General features: G+C 40.8%; 1 protein-coding gene across 1 annotated transcript in view; it reads right to left on the bottom strand.

The window, feature by feature from the left end:
• DMGDH (dimethylglycine dehydrogenase) overlaps window positions 1-25157 on the bottom strand; it is a 64773-nt gene that overhangs the window by 23497 nt on the left and 16119 nt on the right. The window contains exons 6-14 of the mRNA XM_080803559.1: window positions 19800-20048; window positions 17785-17983; window positions 10788-10957; window positions 9876-10029; window positions 7763-7928; window positions 7162-7292; window positions 5692-5909; window positions 3692-3849; window positions 876-935 (exon numbers count right to left, since the gene is read on the bottom strand). Of these exons, the coding sequence (XP_080659685.1) occupies window positions 876-935; window positions 3692-3849; window positions 5692-5909; window positions 7162-7292; window positions 7763-7928; window positions 9876-10029; window positions 10788-10957; window positions 17785-17983; window positions 19800-20048 (1505 nt within the window). The remainder of the gene's footprint in view (window positions 1-875; window positions 936-3691; window positions 3850-5691; window positions 5910-7161; window positions 7293-7762; window positions 7929-9875; window positions 10030-10787; window positions 10958-17784; window positions 17984-19799; window positions 20049-25157) is intronic.

Raw genomic sequence — 25157 nt, 5'->3', positions numbered from 1 at the left:
TCAAAACATGGGTTTCTTGGCCTGAACCTCAGAGATTCTGACTTAGCAGGTCTGGGGTGAGATCTGAGAATCTGTATTTCTCACAAGCTCCCAGGTGATGCTGATGCTCTGTCTGAGGCCCACACTTGGAAAACTACTAATGTAAGGGCGCCTGGGTGGCTCAGTCCTTAAACGTCTGCCTTCTGCTCTGGTCATGAACCCAGGGTCCTGGGATCAAGCCTCACCTCCTCGGGCTCCTGCTCATTGGGGAGCCCGCTTCTCCCTCTGCCCCTCCCCCTGCTTGTATTCTGTCTCTATCTGTCAAATAAATAAATAAAATCTTTAAAAAAAAAACTACTAATGTAGGGATTCCCACCGGACCGTTAATATCAGTTATCATGCTTGTACTGGCTTCTCGGTAAATACCCATTTTCTGCTGAACACATTTGAAATGTCACACTTACATACAGAAGTGTCTAATAAGCAGATGGACAGATCTGCTGAGGGGTGACTGCCTTCCGCTGTGAGCATCCAGGGAGAGTGCATTAATGCTGTATGTTCGATGAGCTAACGTGTGACTCCACAGATCACCAGGTTGACAAGAACGTCTCCTGACATCTTCTCCTTCCTTAGTAATTTTTATCCCAGAATTTAGATTTGCTCTTTAAAGTTGCTGGATTCTGCTAACCCACATCTATAAGCACACTGTAATAGTTTGGACCGATCCGTAATTTTGACAAAAGCTTAATACAAAGCCCCTGAGCAATGCTTAGTATTTATGCTCAAGCCATTTGTCCTATAACCACCCTTGCTTAAATTTTAAAGCATGGCTCTGTCACAAAACAGCCTCATAACTTTAAGATTTACTTCAAGAACACTTTGGAATGTAAACATACCTTGTTTAACTTTATAAAATATTCCAGTCCAGCTTCCAAGGGATTTGTATCACAGTTCATCTAAAAGAGAAGCACATATCTTTTTAAAAGATATTATTTTCAAGTAATCTCTACACCCAATGTGGGGCTTGAACTCACAACCCTGAGATCCAGAGGCACGTGTTTTACCAACCGAGCCAGCCAGGTGCCCCTGGAAACATACATTTTCAATTTTAGATGAGTGAAAATCATTTCAGTAACATCACCTTCATATGTCAGTTTTTTTCAGTGAAGAGAAACGCTTTTGGATTTTGAACATAGATTCTGAAAGGAAAGTTATAGACTGGTCTTTAAAGTAATTTTTAATCTAAAGTTGAAATGTAGCTTGTCAGGAAATATTATCATTGGAATAGCATATTAGACCTTAAAATTCAGTTTGTTCCTGTAGCTCTTCTACTGATAATAAATATCTGAGGGATAGCACATGCTGGTCCTCCCCGAAATAAGACTCTAATATGTTTTTATATAATAGTTATATATGGTTAGGTCTTGAAAAGCTATTAGGTAATTTACTTATCTTGCAATCAGCCAGGAATCAGGACAAGCGGAGGAGAAAGCAGATGGTAGGAAAATGGCTTCGACAGAGTTCAAGAAAGAAAAAGGGAAACGGGCTGAATATCTGCCTTTTCATTTATGGTTGAATACCCGAATAATTACAATACAATACAGTACAATACACTTTATTTTTTCAAAGATTTTATGTATTTGAGAGAGAGTGAGTGAGAGAGAAAGAGAGAGCATGGGGGGGAGGGGCAGAAGGTGAAGCAGACGGAGCAGAGAGCCCCTATGTGTGGCTCCATCCTGGGACTCCAGGATCATGACCTGAGCCTAAGGCAGACACCTAACCAAGTGAGCCACTGAGACATCCCTATAATACACTGTAAGTTGAAACTAAAGCCACTCTTTGGGACTAGATCTGAAGTTACTGGATTTTGCTTGTTTTCTTATTGTTCCCTTTTGCACTAAGAAAACTGGTCGAAACTCCATAAAAAGTAGCCACGCTTTTTAAAAAAGACAACATAGCACTCATATAAACAAGAGGAGTAATATAAACTTGTTTTATATGGTATAAAATTTGGTCTCTCATACTTTCTAATCAATGTGAGCAACTCTAAACTTATTTTTCTGTCTGCTCAAAGTTTCAGAATTCCTCTAGAAAAAAATGAAAACAAAGTACAGACGATTGCTGTGGTACCACCAGAGGGCGTGCTGGCACTGCTGGGAAATCCGAGGGCTGTGGGAGGAAGAAACACTTTTCAGAGGAGGGCTGGGGAAGAGCAAGGAGAGTGGAGAAGTGGCTAACTCCGAAGGCGGCATCTGCTGCTTCATTCCTTGAGGAATGTGGGGACAGAGCTGTCTCCGTCCTCTATGTCTCTCCCTGCAGCAGCCTCATTGAAAGCCCCTGCTGTAGGCTGAGAATCCCCTAGTAGAGTGCCTCTCCTGAAAGGAAAAAAAAAAAAAAAGCAACTTGCCCCAAAGCCCTGGTTCTTTCAGTGGCTCCTGGAAGCTTCCTCTCCGCCTCGAAGCCCACTTGCTTCTGCCCATAGTCTGGATGTCCTAAGGGCCCGGCTATGCCTTCAAACCCACCTTGCGCTCCAGTTAAATTCATCGTGTGCTAGGAACTTTATCTAATAACTCTGATAACTTTGTAGGATAAAGATATGCTTCATTTTAGGGGTGTCTGGGTGGCTCAGTCGGTTAAGCGTCTGCCTTTCGCTCAGGTCATGATCTTGGGGGTCCTGGGATCGAGTCCCACACCAGGATCCCTGCTCAGTGAGGAGTCTGCTTCTCGCTCTCCCTCTGCCTCTCCTCATCCCCTGCTTGTGCTCTCTTTTTCTCTCTCAAATAAATAAATAAAATCTTTTTAAAAAATAAGATAATCTTCATTTTACAGAGAAATAAGCAGAGGCTCTGGAGGGTTAAGTCCACATAGCTAATACGTGATGGAGGATAAATTCAAACCAAAGAGACCACACTCCGAAGTATATCCTTTACTACTATCCTTTATGTCACTTTTCAGGCTGCAAACTCGAGGAAACAAGTTCTAAGGAGATATGAAAAAATTAAGGGGTCCAGAGATAGCCTGCCATTGGAGATAAAACAGAACAGACTCTGAACCACAGTTTGGCTATTTCTGTGTAATCAGAACTAAGTTGTTTACTGTTTCTCAGTGTGACTGTGTATAGAATAGGATCATTTAGATACCCCCCAACTCCAAACCCCTTGCCCAAGAATCAACAATAATAACTTCTTCAGGGAGAGTTGAGAAAGTAAAATAAATCATGCCCATGAAAAACCCACAGAAACCCTTAGTTCCCATTACCAACAGTGGAAGCAGGCTAGACCAACACATCCTAGATCAACAACTCTCTTCCTCAGAAACACACTTTTGCTGTCATTTCCCCAAAAGGCACATAAGAAGAAAATGAGGACGGGCAATGCAACAGAAGAAGAGGAAGAAAAGCACCCCTCAGACACTGTGGGGCAAGCAGGCCCCCTAGAGAAGCCGCAGCTCCACACACAGTCAGAGATGGATGTCCGGGGCTCTCGGCCAAATGGGAGGAGGTAAAGCAGAATAAACAGTGTGTCATAATTCCACCAAACTTTCAACTGGGAAATGAAGGAGAAAAACATTTTCCCTTAATTAAATAAAGTTATCTAGTAGCACATCATTTCTGACATAACTGCCAGAGCCAGTGTTGATGCAATTAAAACTAGCCCTTACATCAAAGTCAGATACAATAAGCAAAACTGTAACGAAGACTAGCATCTCAAACCTCTGACCCCCAGGCTCTGAAAGCCTTCTCCAGTCTTAAGGCATTCATGGCGTATGTTCCGAAGTTATCGATTCCCTCCTCCTGGCCTGCGTTCATGATAACGTCATAAAGGGCTGCAGAATCTTCTCGTCTGTGGTACAGCTCCCAACCCAGCTCACCTGAAACAGACCCACAAGTACTACACTCAAGTGAGGTCAATTATCACTTGGTCCAACATGCATTATCGAAAACACATAAATAAATGGAGTGAGTCCACTTATGTAACATAGATATGCTGGAGTTTTAAAAGACCAGCTCACCACAAAGTTGCAACAAACTCCCCCCTGCAAAGGCAGATGCCATATCACAGATGCATTCATGCCCCAGCCTGTCTCCCACACAGACAGAGATATCTAGGACACCTCTTCTCAGGACACAGAAAGCCGGTAATACAGGACTTAATCTGGACCCTTGACCTCAGCTTCGTAATGTTAAGTGAGTAATTAGCACAGCAGAGTTTATCACGATAAGGGGTTTGAGGTTTAGAAACCTTAACCTCCGGGGCATGTGGGTGGCTCAGTCGGTTGAGCGGCCAACTGTTGGTTTCAGCTCAGGTCATGATCTCCCGGTCCTGGGATTGAGCCCCAGGTCAGGCTCTGTGCTCAAGGGGGAGTCGGAGTCTGCTTGTGGATTCTCTCTCCTTCTCCCTCTGCCCCTACCCCTGCTTCTGCTCTCTCGTGCTCTCTCTCAAATGAACAAATAAATTTTTATTGAAAGAAAGACAGAGAGAAAGAAAGAAAAGGAAGGAACCTCAACCCCCAGCTCCTTGCCCCCAAATCACAAGGCTTACAAATATAGGCAATCGACAATTATTCAAATGGTCTTCACCGTGGGAGAACCATGAACCCTAATGCCCCCCACCCCCATCTTCTTCCCACTCGGTCCTTTTATTGACCGTGAGAGCTGGGCAAAACCCAAAGGAAATGAAACCCAACCCAGTCTGTCTATTTTTTATTCTGCTTATGTTTTATGCTAGCCACTACTTTGCAAAGGTCAAGTGAAAGAAGAATGGGGAAAGTGGACAGTGGAAGCCCAGAGAAGAACTACAGCCTTTACACTTTCTGTATGTTCTCCTTGTTCCCCAGTGCTGAGGGCTGATGCTGATGTGCTTTTCCCGGACACCACCAGAACATGAGTAACGTGTAACTGAATGAAGGCCTGGGCACCAAGTACTGTGTGAAAGAACAAGGAGGGCCAGAGGAGGTTGGAAGTGAGCCCACAGCACCAATGGGGAACCGAAGAGCATTCATTCATTTCTATTTCAAATACACACTATGCACAAGGTTAGGTGCGATAAGAAGACTTCCCTAAAAGAGCCTTAATGGTAATACTGGAACAGAGGTACTTGATACATTTAAGGTCTCTATAAGAGATTTCATCTATGGGAGACCATCTTTTTTTTTTTTTTTTTTTTTAAGATTTTTAAGGTTTATTTATTTGACAGAGAGCGAGCACAAGCAGGAGGAGAGGGAGAAGCAAACTCCCCGCTAAGCAGGGAGCCCAAGGTGGGGCTTGATCCCAGGGCCCTGGGATCATGACCTGACCCAAAGGCAGGTGCTGAACCTACAGAGCCCCCCAGACGCCCCATGGGAGACCATCTTGAATGTTCCTAGAAAGAGTCAGTTGACCTGAATATGCTGTCAACCCTTCCAACTATTCTAACAGCCATCCTCTTCCAACTTTTTAATCTACCCTTCCAAATAATAAGATGCCATGGGATTGGAACAATGATTGGAAATCTGGGAAATGGCTCTCCCAGACTAGGAGCGAACAGACTTATTATTTTAAGAGTTGGACAGGAGAAATCTTCCTCCACAGTTATACTGACAAAAGTCAGTGTGTGTGTGTCTGCAAGGGCATGTGTGTATGTGTGCGCACAGGCATATGTTCATTTGTGCTCACTTCTTTGACATTTTAGAGGCCTCCTCTGAAATTTTAGAGAATTGTTTTCCAATTCTTACCAGTATAAGATATCCTAATAGCAGTGACAGGAATGTTTGAAACCTTTAAAGACTTGGTTTGAAGAAACTTGAAAACATCGTCACTAAGATCGTCAGCGGTCAGTTTCTGAAGAACCTTTCTTGCATGGGGCCCTGCAACGCCAAGGACCCCAAGCTCATCGGTTATGTTTTTAATTTCAACATCATATCCACCGTTGACAGCCTCTTCTTCAATCCATCTGCATTTGAGTCACAAACATTGTGTTAAATCTTGCTTGAATAATGCATGTTGGTAACATATTAATTCTCTGAAGACATGTTCTGTGTCTAGAATTACTAGGAAGTCCCCAGAGTGTCATTTCGTATAACAACCTAATTTTTTAAGTTGAGGAAACTGAGTCCCAGAGATGTTAAGTGATGCTCTTTAAACCACCCACTTATAAATTTGGGGATAATTTTTCACAGTACAGAAGGAGCCTTCAATTTAAGTAAGTTCTGCCACATAATTCTTTTAAATAGTGACAGCCCTATTGCATTTAAACTAATGATTCGATCTTCAAAGATTAATTTGAACCCAAATTTTCTCTAATACCTATACACAGAAGGCCCATTTGTGCTGCTAAAGGTTAATAATGTGCCTGCCACCAGACACATAATTGCTTTGATGATCAGAAGGAAACAATAAAAACTCTAAAGACTGGTTTCAATTTCTAAGTCTTGATGAATTATTGGAACCCAGTTTTAGGGTTATATTTTATTGAGAGTCCCTGGAGCTACATAAAATGATCATCTGGGTTTACACAAAGCTATGCTACTAAGATACATCTTGGGTTGGAGGGTATACTTTGCATCATTTTACAACCATAGTGAGAATCTCAGAGTAAGACATCTATTAAACAATAGCATTTGAAATATTTTTGGAACTAAAGACTACAGATTTGATAGTAGACTAAATCATAGACCAAAGACTCACGTGAAGGATTCACATGGCAAGTCAATGATTTAAATCTAGCTGTGGGCCGGAGAGCACAAAGCATGAAGAAGGAGGAAGGTAATTCAGGGAGGCAGCTTACTGACGTGGACTGAACACGGGCATCAGAATCCAAAGGACTGGTTTACACAAATTACTCTAAGTCAAACTTCAGTTTTCTCATATGAAAATGAGAATAATATAGACCTTGCAGATATATCTATAAGGAGGATTAATTGAGATAATGTCTAAAGAGAGTTCTGACACTTGAAGATGTCTAATAATTGGAAGTTAGTATTTTTAGAACCAGCAAACCCTATGAATGGATTACTCTTGGGGGGAAGAGTGGGGACAGGGTCCCTCACTTCGAATAATTTCCTATAAAAGACAAGAAGCTTAATTGAAACAAAAAGGTTTAAGAATTAAAGTTGTACTTTCAGCTACTGGTAAAAGAAAAGCTCACTGCAAGACTGAGTCAGTACATAATCCACATAAAATTTTCTTATTAGGTGCGAACTTACCGAAGATCATGAAGTTCAGATCCAGAACCAGTTATTAGTAAAAACTCCCCAGGAGTTTGGTGAGAAACAGTCAACTCAGCATACACTCGACCTTTTGGTGTCAACATGTGACTTATATTCGTAAAACCCACCTACACAGAAGAATTTAAAATTACCTCAGGATGCAAATGAAATCTTACATATCCTTTTAACACAACACGGAAATAAAAATGCAAGTGTCAACAATGAAAAACATCTGAATCTTACCATTTATATCAATTGTGTGAACTATCTTTAAACCTAACCCCAAGATTAATTTTGAAGTTCTTAATTTCAATGATAATTATAACTATTTGTCATAAAAATTACACTGGAGTCAATTTTGCAGTTCCCTGCTGACACAATTTAGCAAAGTCATAAGGTCCTTGGATGATAATTCATTCAACAAAATTTAAATTAGAAAATTAGCTAGAATATTCATGGTCGGTTGAAGAGCTCCAGCATTCATACAAAAATCATTAGGTGTTCTAAAGTAACATACTAACTGGAAAAAAAAAAGTGAGAGAACAGAGAATTAAGCAGGCCAGAATCCTGACCCTCGGACCCATATAAGGTTATTTACCTTTGGGATGACATTTGCAAAGAGATGGTCCAACAGTCGAACAGAGTCTTGGCCTTTGATGTTAAACTTGCCAAATGGTGACAGGTCAATAACCCCTACTTTTTGCATAACCTGTTTATACTCAAATCCCACAGGCTCAAACCAGTTTGTGCGGCGAAAACTGGGCCTGAAACACAATGTTTGTCATAAAACAACTGTCATTCATTAAAAAAAAAACCAGAATATTTATTAAATGCTATTAATCTAGAAAATCCCCTTTAGGGAAAAAAGTACAACCTAATGTTTTGTTCTGTGAATCGTACATATACGGTAGAAACTGATTTTTTTAAAGGTACTCTTTTATTCCTTTGACCCATTTTGGAGTGAATGACATAGTATTAATTAAGTAGAGATTATGATAGGACATGTGGGCTCTCAGATCTGGAAGGAGGCACAGAAGTCTACCAGTCCTGAGGTTTTCAATCTTGGTTGCATATTAGAATCACCTGGGGAGCATGTAAAAAATATCACCTTTTTTTGGATATAATTAAATCAGAATATGATGAGGTAGAGCTATCTTCTCCAGTGCTTCTCAAACACTGACCTAACTACAAATCACTTATACTTGTTAAAATGCAGATTCTAATGCAGCAGGTCTGGGGCAGGGCCCTACACTCTGCATTCTTAGAGGTGATGTTCATGCTGTTGGTCCACACCCAGAATAAGGACTTGGTTCAACATCTTCATTTTTTTTTTTTTTTTAAAGATTTTATTTATTTGCCAGAGAGAGAGAGAGAGAGAGAGTACACACAAGCAGGCAGAGAGGCAGGCAGAGGCAGCGAGAGAAGCAGGCTCCCTGCCGAGCAAGGAGCCTGATGCGGGACTCGATCCCAGGACCCTGGGATCACGACCTGAGCCGAAGGCAGCGGCTTAACCAACTGAGCCACCCAGGTGTCCCTCAACATCTTCATTTTTTAAAGAGAAAAGGCATAAGGTGATTTCCAAGGCTTTTGCCTTAGTAAATGACAGAGCTTGTCCTGGAAAAAAAGTCCACTGACTGATGCAGGATCCTTTCTACTTGACAGAGGTGACTTCTAATGTGGTATTTTAACCGCAGAACAGACAACTGTCTGGTAAATGAGTTTTCAGTCATTTAATTATTAAAATAATAGAAGAAACTGGTCAGATCCAAAGAGCAAAGGGGAAGAATAGATCTGGCATTTACCTGAGTCATTTAGGAAAAACCAAACCAGTATTTAGCTCCCAGACATTCTAGACTGATCGCCTACTGAGCCCAAACTCATTAATCAACAACTGGGACTCTACTATCCCTTATACCATTTAGATCTGGTCTTAAAGTAGACATTAAAATCTACTTAAACACACAAAATGGAAAGTCCAAAAGAGAGAGAGAGAGAGAGAGAGAGAGAAGTAACAATTTCTAGATTTGCTATTTGTTTTCTCTTGGTTTATGGATTCTTATGAGAAAAAATATTTAATCACTATTAATCCCAAATGACAACAATGGCATGTAATCCAAGTGCAACTATGGCAACAACTTTAGAGGAATTCAGAGAATTGTTTTAGTGATGTGCTCTATGCTTTAGCTTAATGTAAAATGCTAAGTAAATGATCTTTCCCCCTAATTTATCAATGGTACACATAATTTGCATGACTCACTGCGCACACACTAGAAAGCTGTTGTTATGAGCTCTTCCTTGATCAACAGAAAATCCATATTGGCATACTATTTCCATTCAATGGGATTTGACCAGGCCTCCTAAACCAGGACACATCTTTAGGAGCCAACTGAAGCCATGCGGGGATGTGGAGGGGATGGGGAAGGTTCCTCTGAGCTCCTGGAAATGCCAAGTAGACACTTCACCTCAGCTGGCTGCAGGACTCTGGAGGCCACAGGGGTCCTAGATGCAAGCCAGTGTCACATGGCATAGACTAATGCCTCCACTGCCAGAAAATAATTTTTGTAGGAAAATGCTCAGTGCTCTTGGGAACGGGGTGAAGTGACTTGGAGTGGGGGGGGGGGGAACAGAGCGTTTCTCTTATGTCCCTCCATTCCATACCCCAAATTTCATTCTACATTCAGAGCCTCAGGTAGGTTACATCATTCACTTACCTGTACTGAGTGTCCTGACCTGGTTTGTAGAACCAGTGCGGCTGCTCCCAGCCTGCATGGAAACCCATGGAACACTTAGACTCCAGGGTTTTATAAAGCCCGCTGACTCTCTGAGTCGGCCTCCCGGCAAATCGTTCTTCTTTAGGATAACCAACTGAAAAAGGAAAACTAGTACCTAAATAGCATATAACTAAAACTATAAACAACTTTGAAGGGATTCAAAAAACAGAAAACACAGTTCTTAACACCCAGAAGCATATATATAGATATAGACATAGGTATATAGATATAGATATATCTTATGTAAAAGATAGTAATTACACTTCTTGTGGTGACCATTTCACAATGTATACAAATGTCAAAATGCTATGTTGTATGCCTGAAACTAACATAATATTGTATGTCAACTATACTGCAATTTTAAGAAATTATGTAAAAGGGTACCTGGGTGGCTCAGTCAGCTAAGCGACTGACTCTTGGTTTCAGCTCAGGTCGTAATCTCAGGGTCCTGAGATGGAGCCCCAAGTCGGGCTCTGGGCTCAGCACAGAGTCTGCTTGGGACTCTCTCTCTCTCTCTCGCCCTCTCCCCACTCCCCTGACTCACTTGCTCTCTCTCTCTCAAATAAATAAATAAATCTTTTTAAAAATTTTATGTAAAAAAAGCCAAACTATCATTTACATAACTATCCAAGGATAGTGTAAAAGGAGACTTAGACTTTAAAATCACTGATACACTCTGATGTTAAATATACACGTTCACATAGATTCCTTGTTGTGTCTTAAAGGCATAGTGCTTATTAGAAACCCTACGTACTCCTACCACAGTGCACAGAATAGCAAGCAGCTCAAACCAGAGGCACTGCAAGTCGATTCGGAATACACTTTGTAGATAACTGTAAATTTGCACTTTACCAATATTGTTGAATCCATATGACTCTCTTGCTTTGGCCTCAGTGTACTGAGTTGTCGTCCATTTGCCATAGCGATTGGGATCCAATTCTATCAGATCAAACGGCGGTTCTCCGTGCAGGATCCAGTCACTGAGATACTTCCCCACCCCACCAGCATGGATTATGCCGTATCTTTCAAAATACAGAGATAAATACACTGTTACTAACATATGTCATCTTCAAATAATGAAACATGTCCAACTATTTTACAGGTCCCCCAAGTTGGAGTGTTTTGTGCTATTCAGAACACTTGACAACATAATGCAATCTTTTTTCTCAAAAAAAAAAAATATTTTTAGGCATCTAAATTAAAGGGACCTGACTGTATAGCTAGTTTGTTTCCATAGTTTCAAGAGATGCATACCTGCAAAATACCCTACAGCTCTTATCTAGGGAAGAGGCTCACTTTAGGAAAATGGGGGAAAGGAAACAAAGAGGAAGACTTAGTTATTATCTCCTCAGCCCCCAGCCCCACCCACGCAGGGAGCTAGGAGTATCTTGGAGTGACAGGAAGCTTGCAGGAGAAACTGTACAGTGCAGAGGGGCACAAGCATCTCTTCCCAGGCTCAACTTAGTTCAAGTCCCCTTAGGTGAGACCTCTGTGCAGGTACCTGAACCTTGATCTCAGAAACATTCAGAAGAAGAGGCACTCACCCAGGGACTTGTGGGGAGGGGAGGGAAAGGACCACCGTCCCCTGTGTTTCGCAACAAATGGGTCACTTGGTGGCAGAGGTTGGCTTGTTTGCTATTTCTATATGACAATGCTTTAAAACCAAGAACATGACTGTGGCAGATAATTTGATCTCAGATGAAGGAATCACAGTTTCACACTGGCTGCATGCAGTTCTACCCACTCATGCTAGTCATGAAGGACTTTCTTGTAGGTCTGTCTGTGGTTTAGGTCAAGAGAAGCATCTGAGTAATTGGATGAGCAGAAAGTCATGGGGGGGGGTGGGGACCAAGAAAAGGAGCGACAGGGGCAGACCTCAAAATACCAGAAATTCCAGTATCCCAAAAGGATTCTAACAGCCGGAATCACTCTGAGAGCTTGGGGGCACCTTATCGAAAGACTCTAAATGTTAACTAACTTTTCCCACAAGATACCAATTTGGCTATTTTATAAAAATGAATGACTGGAGTGCCTGGGTGGCTCAGTTGGTTAAGCGTCTGCCTTTGGCTCAGGTCATGATCCCGGGGTCCTGGGATCGAGCCCCGCATCGGGCTCCCTGCTCAATGGGCAGCCTGCTTCTCCCTCTTGACAGCTTGTGTTCTCTTATGCTCTCTCTCTCAAATTAAAAAAATCTTTAAAAAACAAAAAAGAATGACTAAAGTTGTTATGAGGCTATTCCTCAGAGAGAATAAAGAGGCAACAATTTATACTTCTCTGAATCACTTTAAAAAGTGACATGGGTCATCACAATCACCCATAAAAAATTTCACTAAGTTTCAAGAAGGTAATAAACATGTTTAAACATGCTTAAAATTCACCCACCCAGGTCCATGGATGACATACAAAAGCTGTCATTTTTGAGAGCTAGAGATACCATTTATAGGGCCTGAAATTGTGTAAAGTTTTATTGACATTCATTGAGTGACTGCTCTTTGCCAGGCATTGCTTCCATCTAACCTGTACCAGCTGACTTATTCTTTAACACTTTTATTTCACCAACAGGAAGACCAGCCCCCACACAGGGGTTCAGTAAGGTCACCCTTTCATAAAGAGCAGATTCAGGATCCAGACTCACTCGTCTGACCCCAGTGTACACTCCCTATTACTGGACTTTACTCCTTCAATGGTTCTCAACTTTTTTTTTCAGCCAAGACACAGGTGACAAATAGTATTCACATTCTTGACAGACACTTTGGGCCAAGCCGGGGCTGTGCCATGGTTTCCTTTGGTCTCACTGCTACACCATTATGTTCTCTCTCTTTTAACAATGTATATGAGCTAACAAGTAGGGCAGAGCGCTGTTCACTGGGGATAATCCCGAATCAAGTCTAATTCGTTTTCAGAAATTAAATCCTTGACAAACTTCAGCTCTCCAACCATTGACAAGTTATATGTAAAATGCCACACAACTGAGTGTTCCAAAACAACTATTGGGAGCCCCTGGCTTAGTAGCTAAATGTAAGCATGGAGTAAGAGAGACCTTACGGTTTTTCTTCTGCCAGTATTAGCTGTGTGACCTCGGGCAAATTCTGTAGCCACCCTGAGCTTTCGTCTGCTTTGTGCACGCTTTCTTTATGGTGCTGGTGGAGAATTCACGGACATGGCCTTGAAAAGCACATAACAGGCAAGCAATACATGGTGGCTGTTGGGTCGTTGTATAGCCAACAACTGATTATGCCTGTGCCCAGCTGGTAAGATTTTCATAAGGAACTAATGTGTGAAGGGGAAGTGGAAGGGGACTTGATGGGGAAAGGAGAGGTGGGTTCTTCTGTTGCTGGCATTAAGCTGTGGTGCCTGCTTCTTCTAGATGGTCCAGCTCCTGTGCTTTTTGAGTGTTTGTGTCTGCTCTGTGCAATAGCTCTGTTACACTGTCACATGTAACAGCTTATAGCACTCCCCTCTCCTTTAATTTGCTGTTTATAATCTGTTCTACACCAAGAAAACTAGATTCAACTCAACACAATCCATTCAACATTTGGGGGGTATGACATCAGTCACCTAGAAACAGAAAACCTTGTTAGAATTGTGACAAAACAAAAGTAAAACAGCCTTGACTGGGGGTGATCTGTGAATAAGGTTAAAAAAAAACTGGGGGTGCCTGGGTGGCTCAGTGGGGTAAGCCTCTGCCTTCAACTCAGGTCATGATCTCAGGGTCCTGGGATCGAGCCCCGCATCAGGCTCTCTGCTCGGCAGGGAGCCTGCTTCCCTCTCTCTCTCTGCCTGCCTCTCTGCTACTTGTGATCTCTCTCTCTGTCAAATAAATAAATAAAATCTTTAAAAAAAATTGGCATATATGTAGACAGTTTGCAAATTCTCCAAATTCTCTGGAATCGTTGTATGAGAATAACAGACAATATTGAAATGCGGATCCATGAGCCCCTCTCCAGACCATGGAGTCAGAATCTACAGGAGTAATGTCTGGGAATCTGTTTGCTTTTATTGGTTTTCTGATTCAACACAACTTCATGGGTTCTCCTGACAAACAGGAATTTCACAGATAGGATGTAAAGAAGGATGAATTATGTGCCAGAGACTAATCACAAGGTAGAGATTCTATTTTAACACACCAATCGGATGATTCTGTTGCTCAGCCAGGTATGAAAACCACTGGCCTCCAGAACCAGGGAATGATCACAGATGTAAGCCAGAAGGGACAGCCAAGGTTAGCATTCTATGTTACATGAGAAATATCTTAGCAATCTCAACTTGTAGATAACAAGAAGTCCTTTTTGGTTTAGACTAAATCTGTCAAAGAGAGTGAGGCACTTTGCCTCTCCCCCATCTGTCATCTTCCTTATCCACCTCCCAATGTCTACAATCTGGGAAAATTACCCAGAACAATCAGAGCAGGAATGCAACATCAGCCCCATGCAATTAGATACAACTTCTAGATAATCAGTAACTGGTGTTCTAAAGAAAGCAACTTCCTAATTTCCTTGGCAAGTAGTAATAGATGCTCCATTAAAGTACAACTATAATAAGGCCAGGGATACTGTCTGCTTGTTCAGAGCATGGCTTATGGCCAATGATCCACAAATAGTTGTTGACTAAATCAATAATTCTATGAGTCAATTACAGGATTAAAAAGAATAAAGACTTAGGAATAAATTTAGCAAAAGAAGTATAAAACTTATACTCTGAAAACTATACAGCATTGCTGAAAGAAATTTTAAAAGACCTAAATAAATGGAAAGGCACCTCATGTCCATGAATTGGACTTAATATTGTTATGGCAATACTCCCCAAGTTATCTACAGATTCAATGCAATACCTAAGAAAATCCTGGGTGGCTTCTTTGCAAAAATTGACACACTGATCCTAAAAATTAAATAAAAATTTAAGGGACCCAGAACAGCCAAAACAATCTTGAAAAACAACAATGATTCACACTTCCCAACTTCAGAACTTACTACAAAGCTACAGTAACTAAAACAGTGTGGTACTGGCACGACCTATAGATGGAATAGAATTGGGAGTCCAGAAATGAACCCATACATATATGTGAATTGACTTTTGACAAGGATGTCATGGTGTAATAGAAAATAAATATTTGATTTTTGTCCCTATTTCCTGGCACAGAACTTCTAATAACCTCTGGAATTCATAGTCTTTTGTATGCTAAGGAGATGGCTCAAGGGGTGAGAAGTACTCGAGGGACTAAATAGCTTTAGGATAGGGGCTGGTCACAAGAAGTTCAATCATCAAAGAAAAAAAAAGTCAATCATCAATGGTCAATGATTTAATCAATTACTCCTATGTAATGAAACCTCCATAAAACCCCCTAAATGACAGAGTTCAAGGAGTTTTCAGGTTGGTGAACCTATTGATGTGCTACAAAGATGGTATGCCAGAGAGGGCATGAAAACTCTGCGCCATAACCCCCCACCCCGACCTCACCCCATGTATCTCTTCTACTTGGCTGTTACTGAGTTGTATCCTTTATAACAAATGGGTGAAAGAAAGTATTTTCCTGATTTCTGTGAGTCATTCCAGTGAGTTATCAAACTGAAAAGGGGCTTGTAGGAAATCCCACATTATGTCAGTTATTCAGAAGAACAGACGATCCCTGGAACTTGCAATTGGTGTCTAAAGTGGAGACAGTTTTGTGGGACTGAGTCCTTAACCAGTGGGATCTGCACTAACTCTGGAAGTTAGTATCAGAATTGAATTGAATTGCTGGATACTCAGTTGGTGTAGGAGACTTAGAAAATCGGATGTCGGTGTCAGAGTGGTGTTAGAAAAAAAGATATCACAGAAGCCAATGCAATTCAACAAGGAAAGAACAGTCTTTTCAATAAATGGTGCTGGGATAACTGGCTATGCAGAAAAGAACGAGGTTGGACCCTTACCTCACACCACATACAAAAATTAACTCAAAATTATTCAAAGATTTAAGAGTAGGAGTTAAAACTATAAAATTCTTAGAAGAAAACATAAGTATGAATCTTTATGAACTTGGATTAGAAAATGGTTTCTTATAAATGACATCAGAACTGCATGCTAAAAAAGAAAAAAATACACATTCTAGACTTCAACAAAACTTAAAACTTTCATGCTTCAGTGGACACCATCAAGAAAGTGAAAAGACAACTCAAAGAATGAGAAAAAACTTGCAAATCATGTATATGATAAAGGTCTTGTATCTAGAATATGTAAAGAACTCCCACAACTTAACAATAAAAAGACAAATAATTTTTTAAAAGATTTATTTATTCATTTGAGAGAGCATGTGCATGAGGGTAGGTAGAGGGAGAGGGAGAGAGAGTCTTAAGCAGACTCCACTCTGAGCATAGAGCCCCACGAAGGCTCAGTCTCATGACCCTGAGATCACGACGTCCAAAATCAAGAGCCAGATGCTTAACAGACTGCACCATCCAGGCACTCTGACAAATAATGGTTTTTTTTTTAATGGGCAAAGGATATGAATAGGCATTCCTCCAAAGAAGATATGAAAGTAACATACCTGAGAAACACTCCTACATGCACATGCCTGCATATGGACGCTATAGGTGATCACCTAAACCCTCAGTTAGTTTATGCCCTCTAGCCCTATACCTTCATCTGGTTTTTGCCCTCTAGATGTCCCATAGATGTAAACTTAACACTTCAAACCCAAATTCTCAAAAATGAAACTCATTATTTTTCTGGTTTCTCTCTCCCCATGGCTCCAGCATCCAACCAGGGGTCAAGGTCAAGTTAGATAGTTTGCCATCATTTGCTATTTTTTTTCTCTTCCTCAAGACCTAATCCAATCAATCATCAAGTCCAAGTAAGTTTGTCTCCCATTTCTCTCAGTTCAGACCACAGCTTCTATACTGTATTGGCAGGACCACATGCTGACCAGCCCTGTGCCTCTGGACGGACCTCACTGCCTTGCCTTCAGCTGTAGCCCACTGCCTACCACGGGACCTGGCACAGAGCTAGCAATCATTAATATTAGCTGAATAAATGGCCAAATAAAATGGGGAAGAAAAATAGAATATTAGAAGCTCTGATATGATGGTAAAGTGGGCTTGACATTAATATTCACCAAATTAATGGGACAAATATTAAAGATGAAACATCAAATGGGTAATGGAATCATAAGTAGTAAGCAACCTGAGGAATCATAAAGAAGTAAATTATGTTGAACACACACGAATTACAGTGAAAAATGCATCAGAAACATTATTCATTTGATACTGTGAATTATGTTTGTCACATTGTGTTATGAAAACATCCTTGTAAAACTGGGGTAAATTGACCAATCTGAACATACACAGCATAAAAAGAGACATGAATAATGGAAATGGCGGGAAATATGCAAAGAGAAGTTTCCAGGAAATAATTGCCCTTCTGTGTGATAAGCTTTAAAACCTATACCAGTGATTAAACCATTAATAATCCATAGTAATTATTTTAAAATTCAAATATTTTATTCCTCAGGGCACCTGGATGGCTCAGTTGGTTAAGCGTCTGCCTTTGGCTCAGGTCACGAACTCAGGGTCCTGGGATCGAGCCCTGCATCGGGCTACCTGCTCAGAGGGGAGTCTGCTTCTTCTCTCTCTGCCCTTCCTCCCATTTGTACTCTCTTTCTCTCTCTCAAATAAATAAATAAAATCTTTAAAAAAATTTGTTCCTCATACCTCAATGGTCATGAAAGGAAGAAAACTCTCTGCCCCTCCACTATTTTCCATTTTGGCCTGAGATTAGGAGACAAGACTGATCTAAAATACTTGACTCCATTAAAAAAAGAAAAAAAAAAAAACTTGGCTCTGTAATAAATGTTGAATCAAATGGAGATACTCACCCAAAGCCTATAGCCACCCAGTAGTTTCTGACTCCCTGATGGGGCCCCACCATAGGCAGAATGTCAGGAGAATAGGTGATAGGGCCATTGACGATATTGATGATGTCGGCCTTTTTCAAGACCGGAACCATTTCCATGGCAGCTTCAACGTGTTCCATGATTCGGTCAAGATCAGACTCAAAGAGCTCCTTTCCAAACCCTGCAAGAGACATACCATTGTGGTCAGGATGCCACAGCTGCCCTGATACGTACTCTAAAGTGACCTAAACCTGAATCAGCTTACATGTAAAGGTAGTCTTTAGGAAGGTACCTCCTTTTTTTTTAAGTCTAAACTTAATATTCACTATCAACAGACAGGTACCCATCACATTTCTGAAAACAATAATGTTATTTTTGTTGAAACAATAAAAATCATGAAAGTCTACCTTTTTCATTAATAATAAATTTAAATCTAGGCATATTAACAGTTTTTGACATTTAATCCAACCATAATTAAAAAACAACAACAACAACAATTACTTGTTTCTCAAAACAGAGCTTTTATTCTTCAAGTAGCCTACGTCTATTCTATCCTCACAGGTAAGGGCAAATGTGAGCTTACAAAGTCATGTCTGGACACGTGGGATAAACGGAAAACTACTCCAGGATCGAGGATAAGGGATTCCAGATGCCTTTCAGCTCTCAGCAGAGAAGGAAGGGCATGGAGGCCTCCTTCCTCAAGCCCGTTTCCCCAAGTATCCGAGCGCTAGAATTCTGAGAAAAGAGTCAGGGTCTTGGAACACAATCTTTTTCTCAGTCCTCAAAGGCACTGTGATTGAAGGCAGGGCCGCTGATGAGCTGGTGACCGGTGACTTTCCCACACAGCAGCCAGCCGGCTTGTTCCTCCTGTGATCTGCGCACTGGGTCGGCTGCGTGGAGGGCTGCAGACCAGTAGGCTGGGACCGGGACGTGCATGCACCCAGGGCCAGCTGACACCCTGGCTCTCCCTCCAGGTGGAATTATTTAAGTATTTGTTCAACATTTATTTGGAAGTGAGGCTGCCAGCCTGAGGGAAGAGGAGAAAGGAAGGCTCTCGGGTGGCGATCAGCCCTCCCTCTGAGATCAGGAGCTATTCCACACAGGCCCAAACGTGCAGAGGCCACACCACAAGACAAAAGCCCACAGCTAGCTGGAGCTGGCCGAACTTCTGCGGAGGCAGCTAAGTGACCATCTGTTGTAACATGGGCAAAAGTGCACCGAGAAGTAGAAGAGAGGTTCATCCCCTATCCCAAGTACAATTATCAAAAGTATAATTCTAGAACTACAATTTCCCCCATTTCTTTATAACCCCATTTCAGTGTCCCAATGACATTTTAGCACTTCCTATAGATTGTTTAGTTTACCTCCTTACATAACCTCCATCTTCAATCTAGCTCTGTAGACATGTTTCATGAAAACACAAACAGGTCCATCTCCCTTACAGAACTTGAAAGAGAAACTACAGTTTCTCCTGCTGTGGCATAGGGCTCTTCTAAGCCATTTATGTAGCAGGGGAAGGCTTCAGTTTGCGGGCCAGTCTATCCCGCTCTGTGACACACTCTGAGGATTTCATTCTTAGCAGCCTGGAAATCCTGTCTCTGATACCCAGCATGTTTCCATGTTTCCAACTGTCAAAACACAATATCCATACCCAAATTTGGAAACTCGACTAAATAGCTAGGGGATTGAGGAAAAAGGGGGGAGGCAGGAGGACGGCATAGGCAGGCAAAAATGACCTGAAGACTTCCAAACCATGGGGAGATATGTTTCTTCAGCTTCTCCATCACCAACTGCCTCTTTTCTCTTTCCTTACTTCCTGCTGTGATAGTTCCAAGGGACATGAGAACAGAGCTTACCACAAACCACGCACCTCCAAAGTCCCAGGTATCCGGTAGTCTCATATCACGATGTCATCTGATTCTCCAGCCAGCCCCCAGCCACAGAGAAGACAAAACATATGTGACTGAGCTGCACACGCTTGCGTTTATGGAACCCACCTGGAGGGACTCCACTGGTGACCCACGCATCCTGCACTTTCATTTTCTCCTGACTCTCGTACGGACCAAACAAAAGCCCATCCCTTTCCTGTCGGAGATAATAGGAGCCTTCCAGGTCACGGAGCACCGGCAGTTCTCGTTTCAAAGCTTTCACTTCTGGTATAGTCGATGTAACAACATATTGATGCTGGACCGGAATGAGAGGATGTTCTAGTCCCACCATCTTACCTACTTCACGAGCCCAAAATCCTTAAAGAAAAAATATCATTTTAAAATGGTACCCCATATGTAAGCATTACCACATCTGACATTAATATGGCAATTTATTTTTAAAGAAAATATTTAGAAGACTTTAGTACGCATGACAAAGTCAAAAGAATGTCATAACCATTTCAAATTTTTTGTCATTGCAAAACTAAGCGGGGGAGGAGAAGACAGTATTCTACCCTGCCCCAGTGTTTTAAAAGTATCTGTAATCTAAGAGTTTACTCCAAAAAAAAGATTTTGCCCATAAGCAGAGGCAGGCAGGAAAACAACAACAAAAACAAATTTCTTTGAAGGGAAAAATAAACAACCCAATTATATAAAATGTACAAATGTTGATAAGAAAGACAGTAATGGACTGACCCTGTTCCTGAAGGAGCGCTGATTAAGCGATAAGGGGCCCTGTGTGATCAACATAATAATTATGCATAAGAAAGCCCTGAAAGTCAGTCCCCCCATCCTCCAGGCCCTCCTCCCCCTAAGTTACTGACACCTAAGCTTCTACAAATACATAATTGTGCTGTTAACTTAAAATTTGAAAACGTATATACTTTGGGAGAGAGCGCACAGTAAGTTTTATCTATTATTGTAAAAGTTTAGTTAGAATACATTTGTAAGATCCTTTCCTGCAAAGGGCATGAAGGAACCAGGAGTCCAGAGTAGGGAGGGATGAGGAGCCACAGAAAAACGGAAAGGGCTCCTCTGTGGGCAGGACTTCCTGTGTGAGAGTGTACCTCACTTTCCAGTGTGTGTTGGGACTGTCGTACCCATGGGAATGAATGGTATTTTTACTTTGTAAAAGAAGGAATGAAATTGTGGCTCAAAGTACCCTTGATTCAGTATACAGATATGGAACTAAAGTCCAGAGAAGGAAAGAGACATGCCCAAGGTCCCACTGGGAGACTCTGGAATTGTCACACTTTACTGGTTTTCTTGCAACGGAAAGACTTTATTTTAAAAATCTAAGACCAAAAAAAAAAAAAAAAAAAAAATTCTAAGACAGCTTTACTTACATAAAGGTATTTCAGAATCTAGAATGATTATAGGGCAGGGAAGTGGTGTCACCTGACCCATCAGTGGATTATTTGGGAAGAAGAGGTTCTAATTGCTTGTTCACTTCATAATAATTTTGAGTAATCGTTCAAATGATTAGAGAATCTTATTCAGGTTATTTCTTTAGAGGATGTGCTCTTAATTTTTAACCATTTCTGCTTCTGTTTTTTCAGGAATCTAGTAATGAGTTCTGGAGCCTCTGTTATTATTCAGAGCTAGATACAGAATTATCAATTATGAATCAGTCTGGGAACCCAGACTATGTACTCTATGTGTCCAAACTTATTTCTATTTAACTATATAAACATCATCCTTGTGTTCTGTTATTTTGTTCTGGCCTAATGGCTAAACTGGCCGTACTTGTTTAATAGTCCCAGAAATGGATGTCTATTTGCAAACCAAAAATCATATCTGTGGGCATTAGAGTCTCTTATTGGCCTTTTAATAATTTACATATTTAATTTATCTTTATCAGAGGGAATATGTGAATTTCCAATGTCAGGACTTTGCAGGAAAATACAGGAAAGCCATATATCCTAGTTATATGCAACTCTAGCAGATTTAAAATCTGAAAAAACAAAATATTTAGCCTGGCAATTCAAACCACTACAGTATCCTCAATACACTTGTTTCAATTAAAAACATAAATTGAAGAAAATAAATTCTGTCCTAGTCAAACATATTTATGAATTTCTGAGTCTAATTGCTTGCTTATTAATGCACTTGATCATTAAAATACAGAGAAAACAAACGCATAGGTATTTTAGAGCTCTATGATTTTGAACTCCATCACAAGCTCTACGCTGTTTTACCCTATAGTGGTGCTGTTTGTTGGCATTTTCTTCCTCTCTTTGTCATGAAAATTAACCTAAATCTGGCAGGATTACACTTGTACTCTTGCTAAACACTCACCCACCAAGTTCAAAAGTAAGAGAGATAAATATGGAAGAATAACTAAAATCTACCATTTCAACCTGAGAAACAACTGAAGGGTCAGTAACAATGTTATTGGAAATGTCTTCCATTTAAAAAAAAAATGCAATGATTAATAGAAATGGACTTAAAATGAAGAGCCAAGGTTCACGGACAAGTTTACTTGTGTAAGATCTTTATACAGTGATGATAATGGTTTATACAGTGACATTCTTTGATGCAGAGTATCAGGCAAAATTAAGCAATTCTTTTTTGACTGAACCCTGGGCTTCATGTTGGCATGATCCAATCATATTTCTGATTTACCATGTTAGGAAAATTCTTAAGTAAAGCTTACAAGTTATCTCAGACTTAATGAGTTAATTAGAAATGAAGTCAAGAGAAACATTCTTCACCACACAGAGAAAAGGCTTACATCATAACAAATTGTTTCTGTTCATGCCCCTGAGCTACACATTAGGCGGGTAGAATGAAGCAAATATTAAAAGCTTCAGGTAGCAAAGACAGGGTAGTCTACTTCATCCCGAGATGCTAGCAGTGTCTGAAACTGGTTTTCAGCTCTGCTTGCTCAAGAATAATGTTATTACATTCTCTTTCCTGTAGGAACATCTACGTAGTAGTGTTTCTCTAAAGTGTCGTTGTTGTTTGTTTGTTTGTTTGTTTGTTTGACCATCTGAAGCAGACCCCACAGCACCTGGAGCATTTATTTAAAATACAGCTCTGAATCCCCACTCAGACCACTTCAGTTAGATTTCTTCTCAAGTCTGGGAAATGGCCGCTGGCAATTCTTACACCTGTTATCTTGAGAACCAAATGTACCGGCATAATGGGTGCTGTATGACCACAGAGCAAGTGAAAGGAGGTGGGTCATCTGGAAAGCCTGTACCTAGAGGTCATAGTAAACTGATGCTAGTCTCCCCGGGATGGGGGGGCGGGTTGGGAGGGAGGTGGCACGGATAAGGCTTTCAAAGAAATACCTAGAATCATAATTATTACACTTAATTTTTTATTGCTTACTATGTGGTATTGATTCTGTTCTGTGTGCTCTACGTTATTAGTTCATTTACTGATCATAACAACTTTTTGAGATGGGCACTATTATCTCCATTTTACAAAGGAGTAATCTGCCCAGTCACAGGGTTGGGAATACATGTGTTTCTGGGTCAGAGAACCCCACTGCCCTAGACTGTCCCGGAGACACCTCAGCAAACAGACCCATTTTTTAACTTTTAGACTTCCCTTTTCATGAATATCCTGAAGATTCAGCTGCCTTCTGTTATAACTCCATATAAAGAACCTCCTAGCAGATTATGGTTCAATTGAGTAGATAATAGTGGTATTTATATCTTTTCATTGGGGTCACATTTCCAAGTCTATATCCTGGTTACTCTCATTAGATTTCAGAGCTGGCCTGAAGGCCTTGCCTGAGTTTGTGAAACATCCTGGTCTCACTGAGTAACTCTGGGGTACATTCCATCAGCCACGCATTCTCAAATCACGTTAGCACAATGCCTTCCGTGGATGGTTGTTTTATTCATAAAATTGATCTCCATTAGCTTCAATTCTAGAAGCAGGCATGCCCAAATTTCTGCCCTCAGTTACTGAGGCTTACCTTTTGGGGAGCTTTTATACTTTAAATAAACTTTTTTTGAAAACAGACCTACAAATAATTAAATACACACCTTTCTATACCTTCCAAGGGTGACAAATACACAATCAGTTAGATTTCCTCCAGGAACTTCTACCCAGTGGAAGAGAAGAGATGGAGGAAGAAACGATAAGACAAGATTATGGGCCAGAGATATGATCTGAATGAGATAAAGAATTGAAAATGGAGACAGCATGGTTCTTCACACAGTTTTCAAGAAGGAGCTGTCTATAGAGTGCCTGGGTGGCTCAGTGGGTTAAGCCTCTACCTTTGGCTCAGGTCATGGTCCCAGGGTCCTGGGATTGAGTCCCACATTGGACTCTCTGCTCAGTGGGGAGCCTGCTTCCCCCTCTCCCTATGCACCTCCTCCAGCTTGTACTCTGTCACTCAGTCTCTGTCTCTCAAATAAATAAATTTTATTTATTTATTTATTTATTTATTTTAAGAAGGAGCTGCCTGGATTATCAAGAACCGAGGATGGGGAAGGACATAGATGTGGCTGGATAAAAAGTTTCAGGAGCAAAAGACAAAGAAGGACATTCTGGAGAACAATCCCAGTTATTCGGTTTCGTGTAGTGGTAAACACAGGGCTACACCATCAACCTAATTTTTCTCCTGCCATTGCCCTCCCCTCCCCCAATCACACCACCAGATTTCATAGCTGCATGGAAAACTTCATCTGGACACTCACTGTTTAGGTGAGATCTCCTTGAGAATTATTCTATCTTTACCTTCAGTGATTCCTTATTCCTCACAGTAAAGAAAAAATTTATTATAGCAGTAATGAATTATGTAAATCTAAGCTTACCATTTTCAGAAAATGATAAATAAATGTATTAAATAAGTTCTTCTACATGATCTCTCAAAGTATCAGTTGGGAGTGGTTGCCTGACGCACTATGGTGACAGAAATGGGGGCACATGCCCAAGCGCATCTGAAATGAGCACAGTGATTAATTTGTGATGTCTGCCCGGGTGTGGGTATGGAGGTCAGAGTGTGTTTGTTTAGTTTCCTTAGTTTTCTATCACTCTAGAAACGGTCCAGTGTTTTTAGGGACTAAATCTGTGAGACCATAAAGTTGCAAGATTAGAAAGAGTCCTTACTAAATGGGAAAAAAAAGATGAATGATTTCATTATCTTAGATCTTCTAACAGAATTTAGATCAGTGGTCCCTAAGGAAGGTAATGGTGGGGGGTCTCAGATAGGGATTGGGGGGTGAGGGGTGAGGCTCAAAAACAAAGCAATGTTTTATGCCTTTGCTGTTATTTTTTAGTCAAGTCCTTTCACATTATTTTGAATTTCAAATGATATTGAAGAAAGCCTGAGATTTTTATGCTTTTCAAATGGGGGGCATGGATTAGAATAATTCAGAAATACTATTTTAAACTCTTAAATATTGAAGACATGACTTTTCTGGAACCACTAAATGTTTTGTTAAAAAAAATAACATCAATCGAAAA

The sequence above is a fragment of the Martes martes genome, assembly GCF_963455335.1.
Source record: "Martes martes genome assembly, chromosome: 5".
NCBI classification, from domain to species: Eukaryota; Metazoa; Chordata; class Mammalia; order Carnivora; family Mustelidae; genus Martes; species Martes martes.
This window is presented reverse-complemented; position numbering and strand designations above follow the sequence as displayed.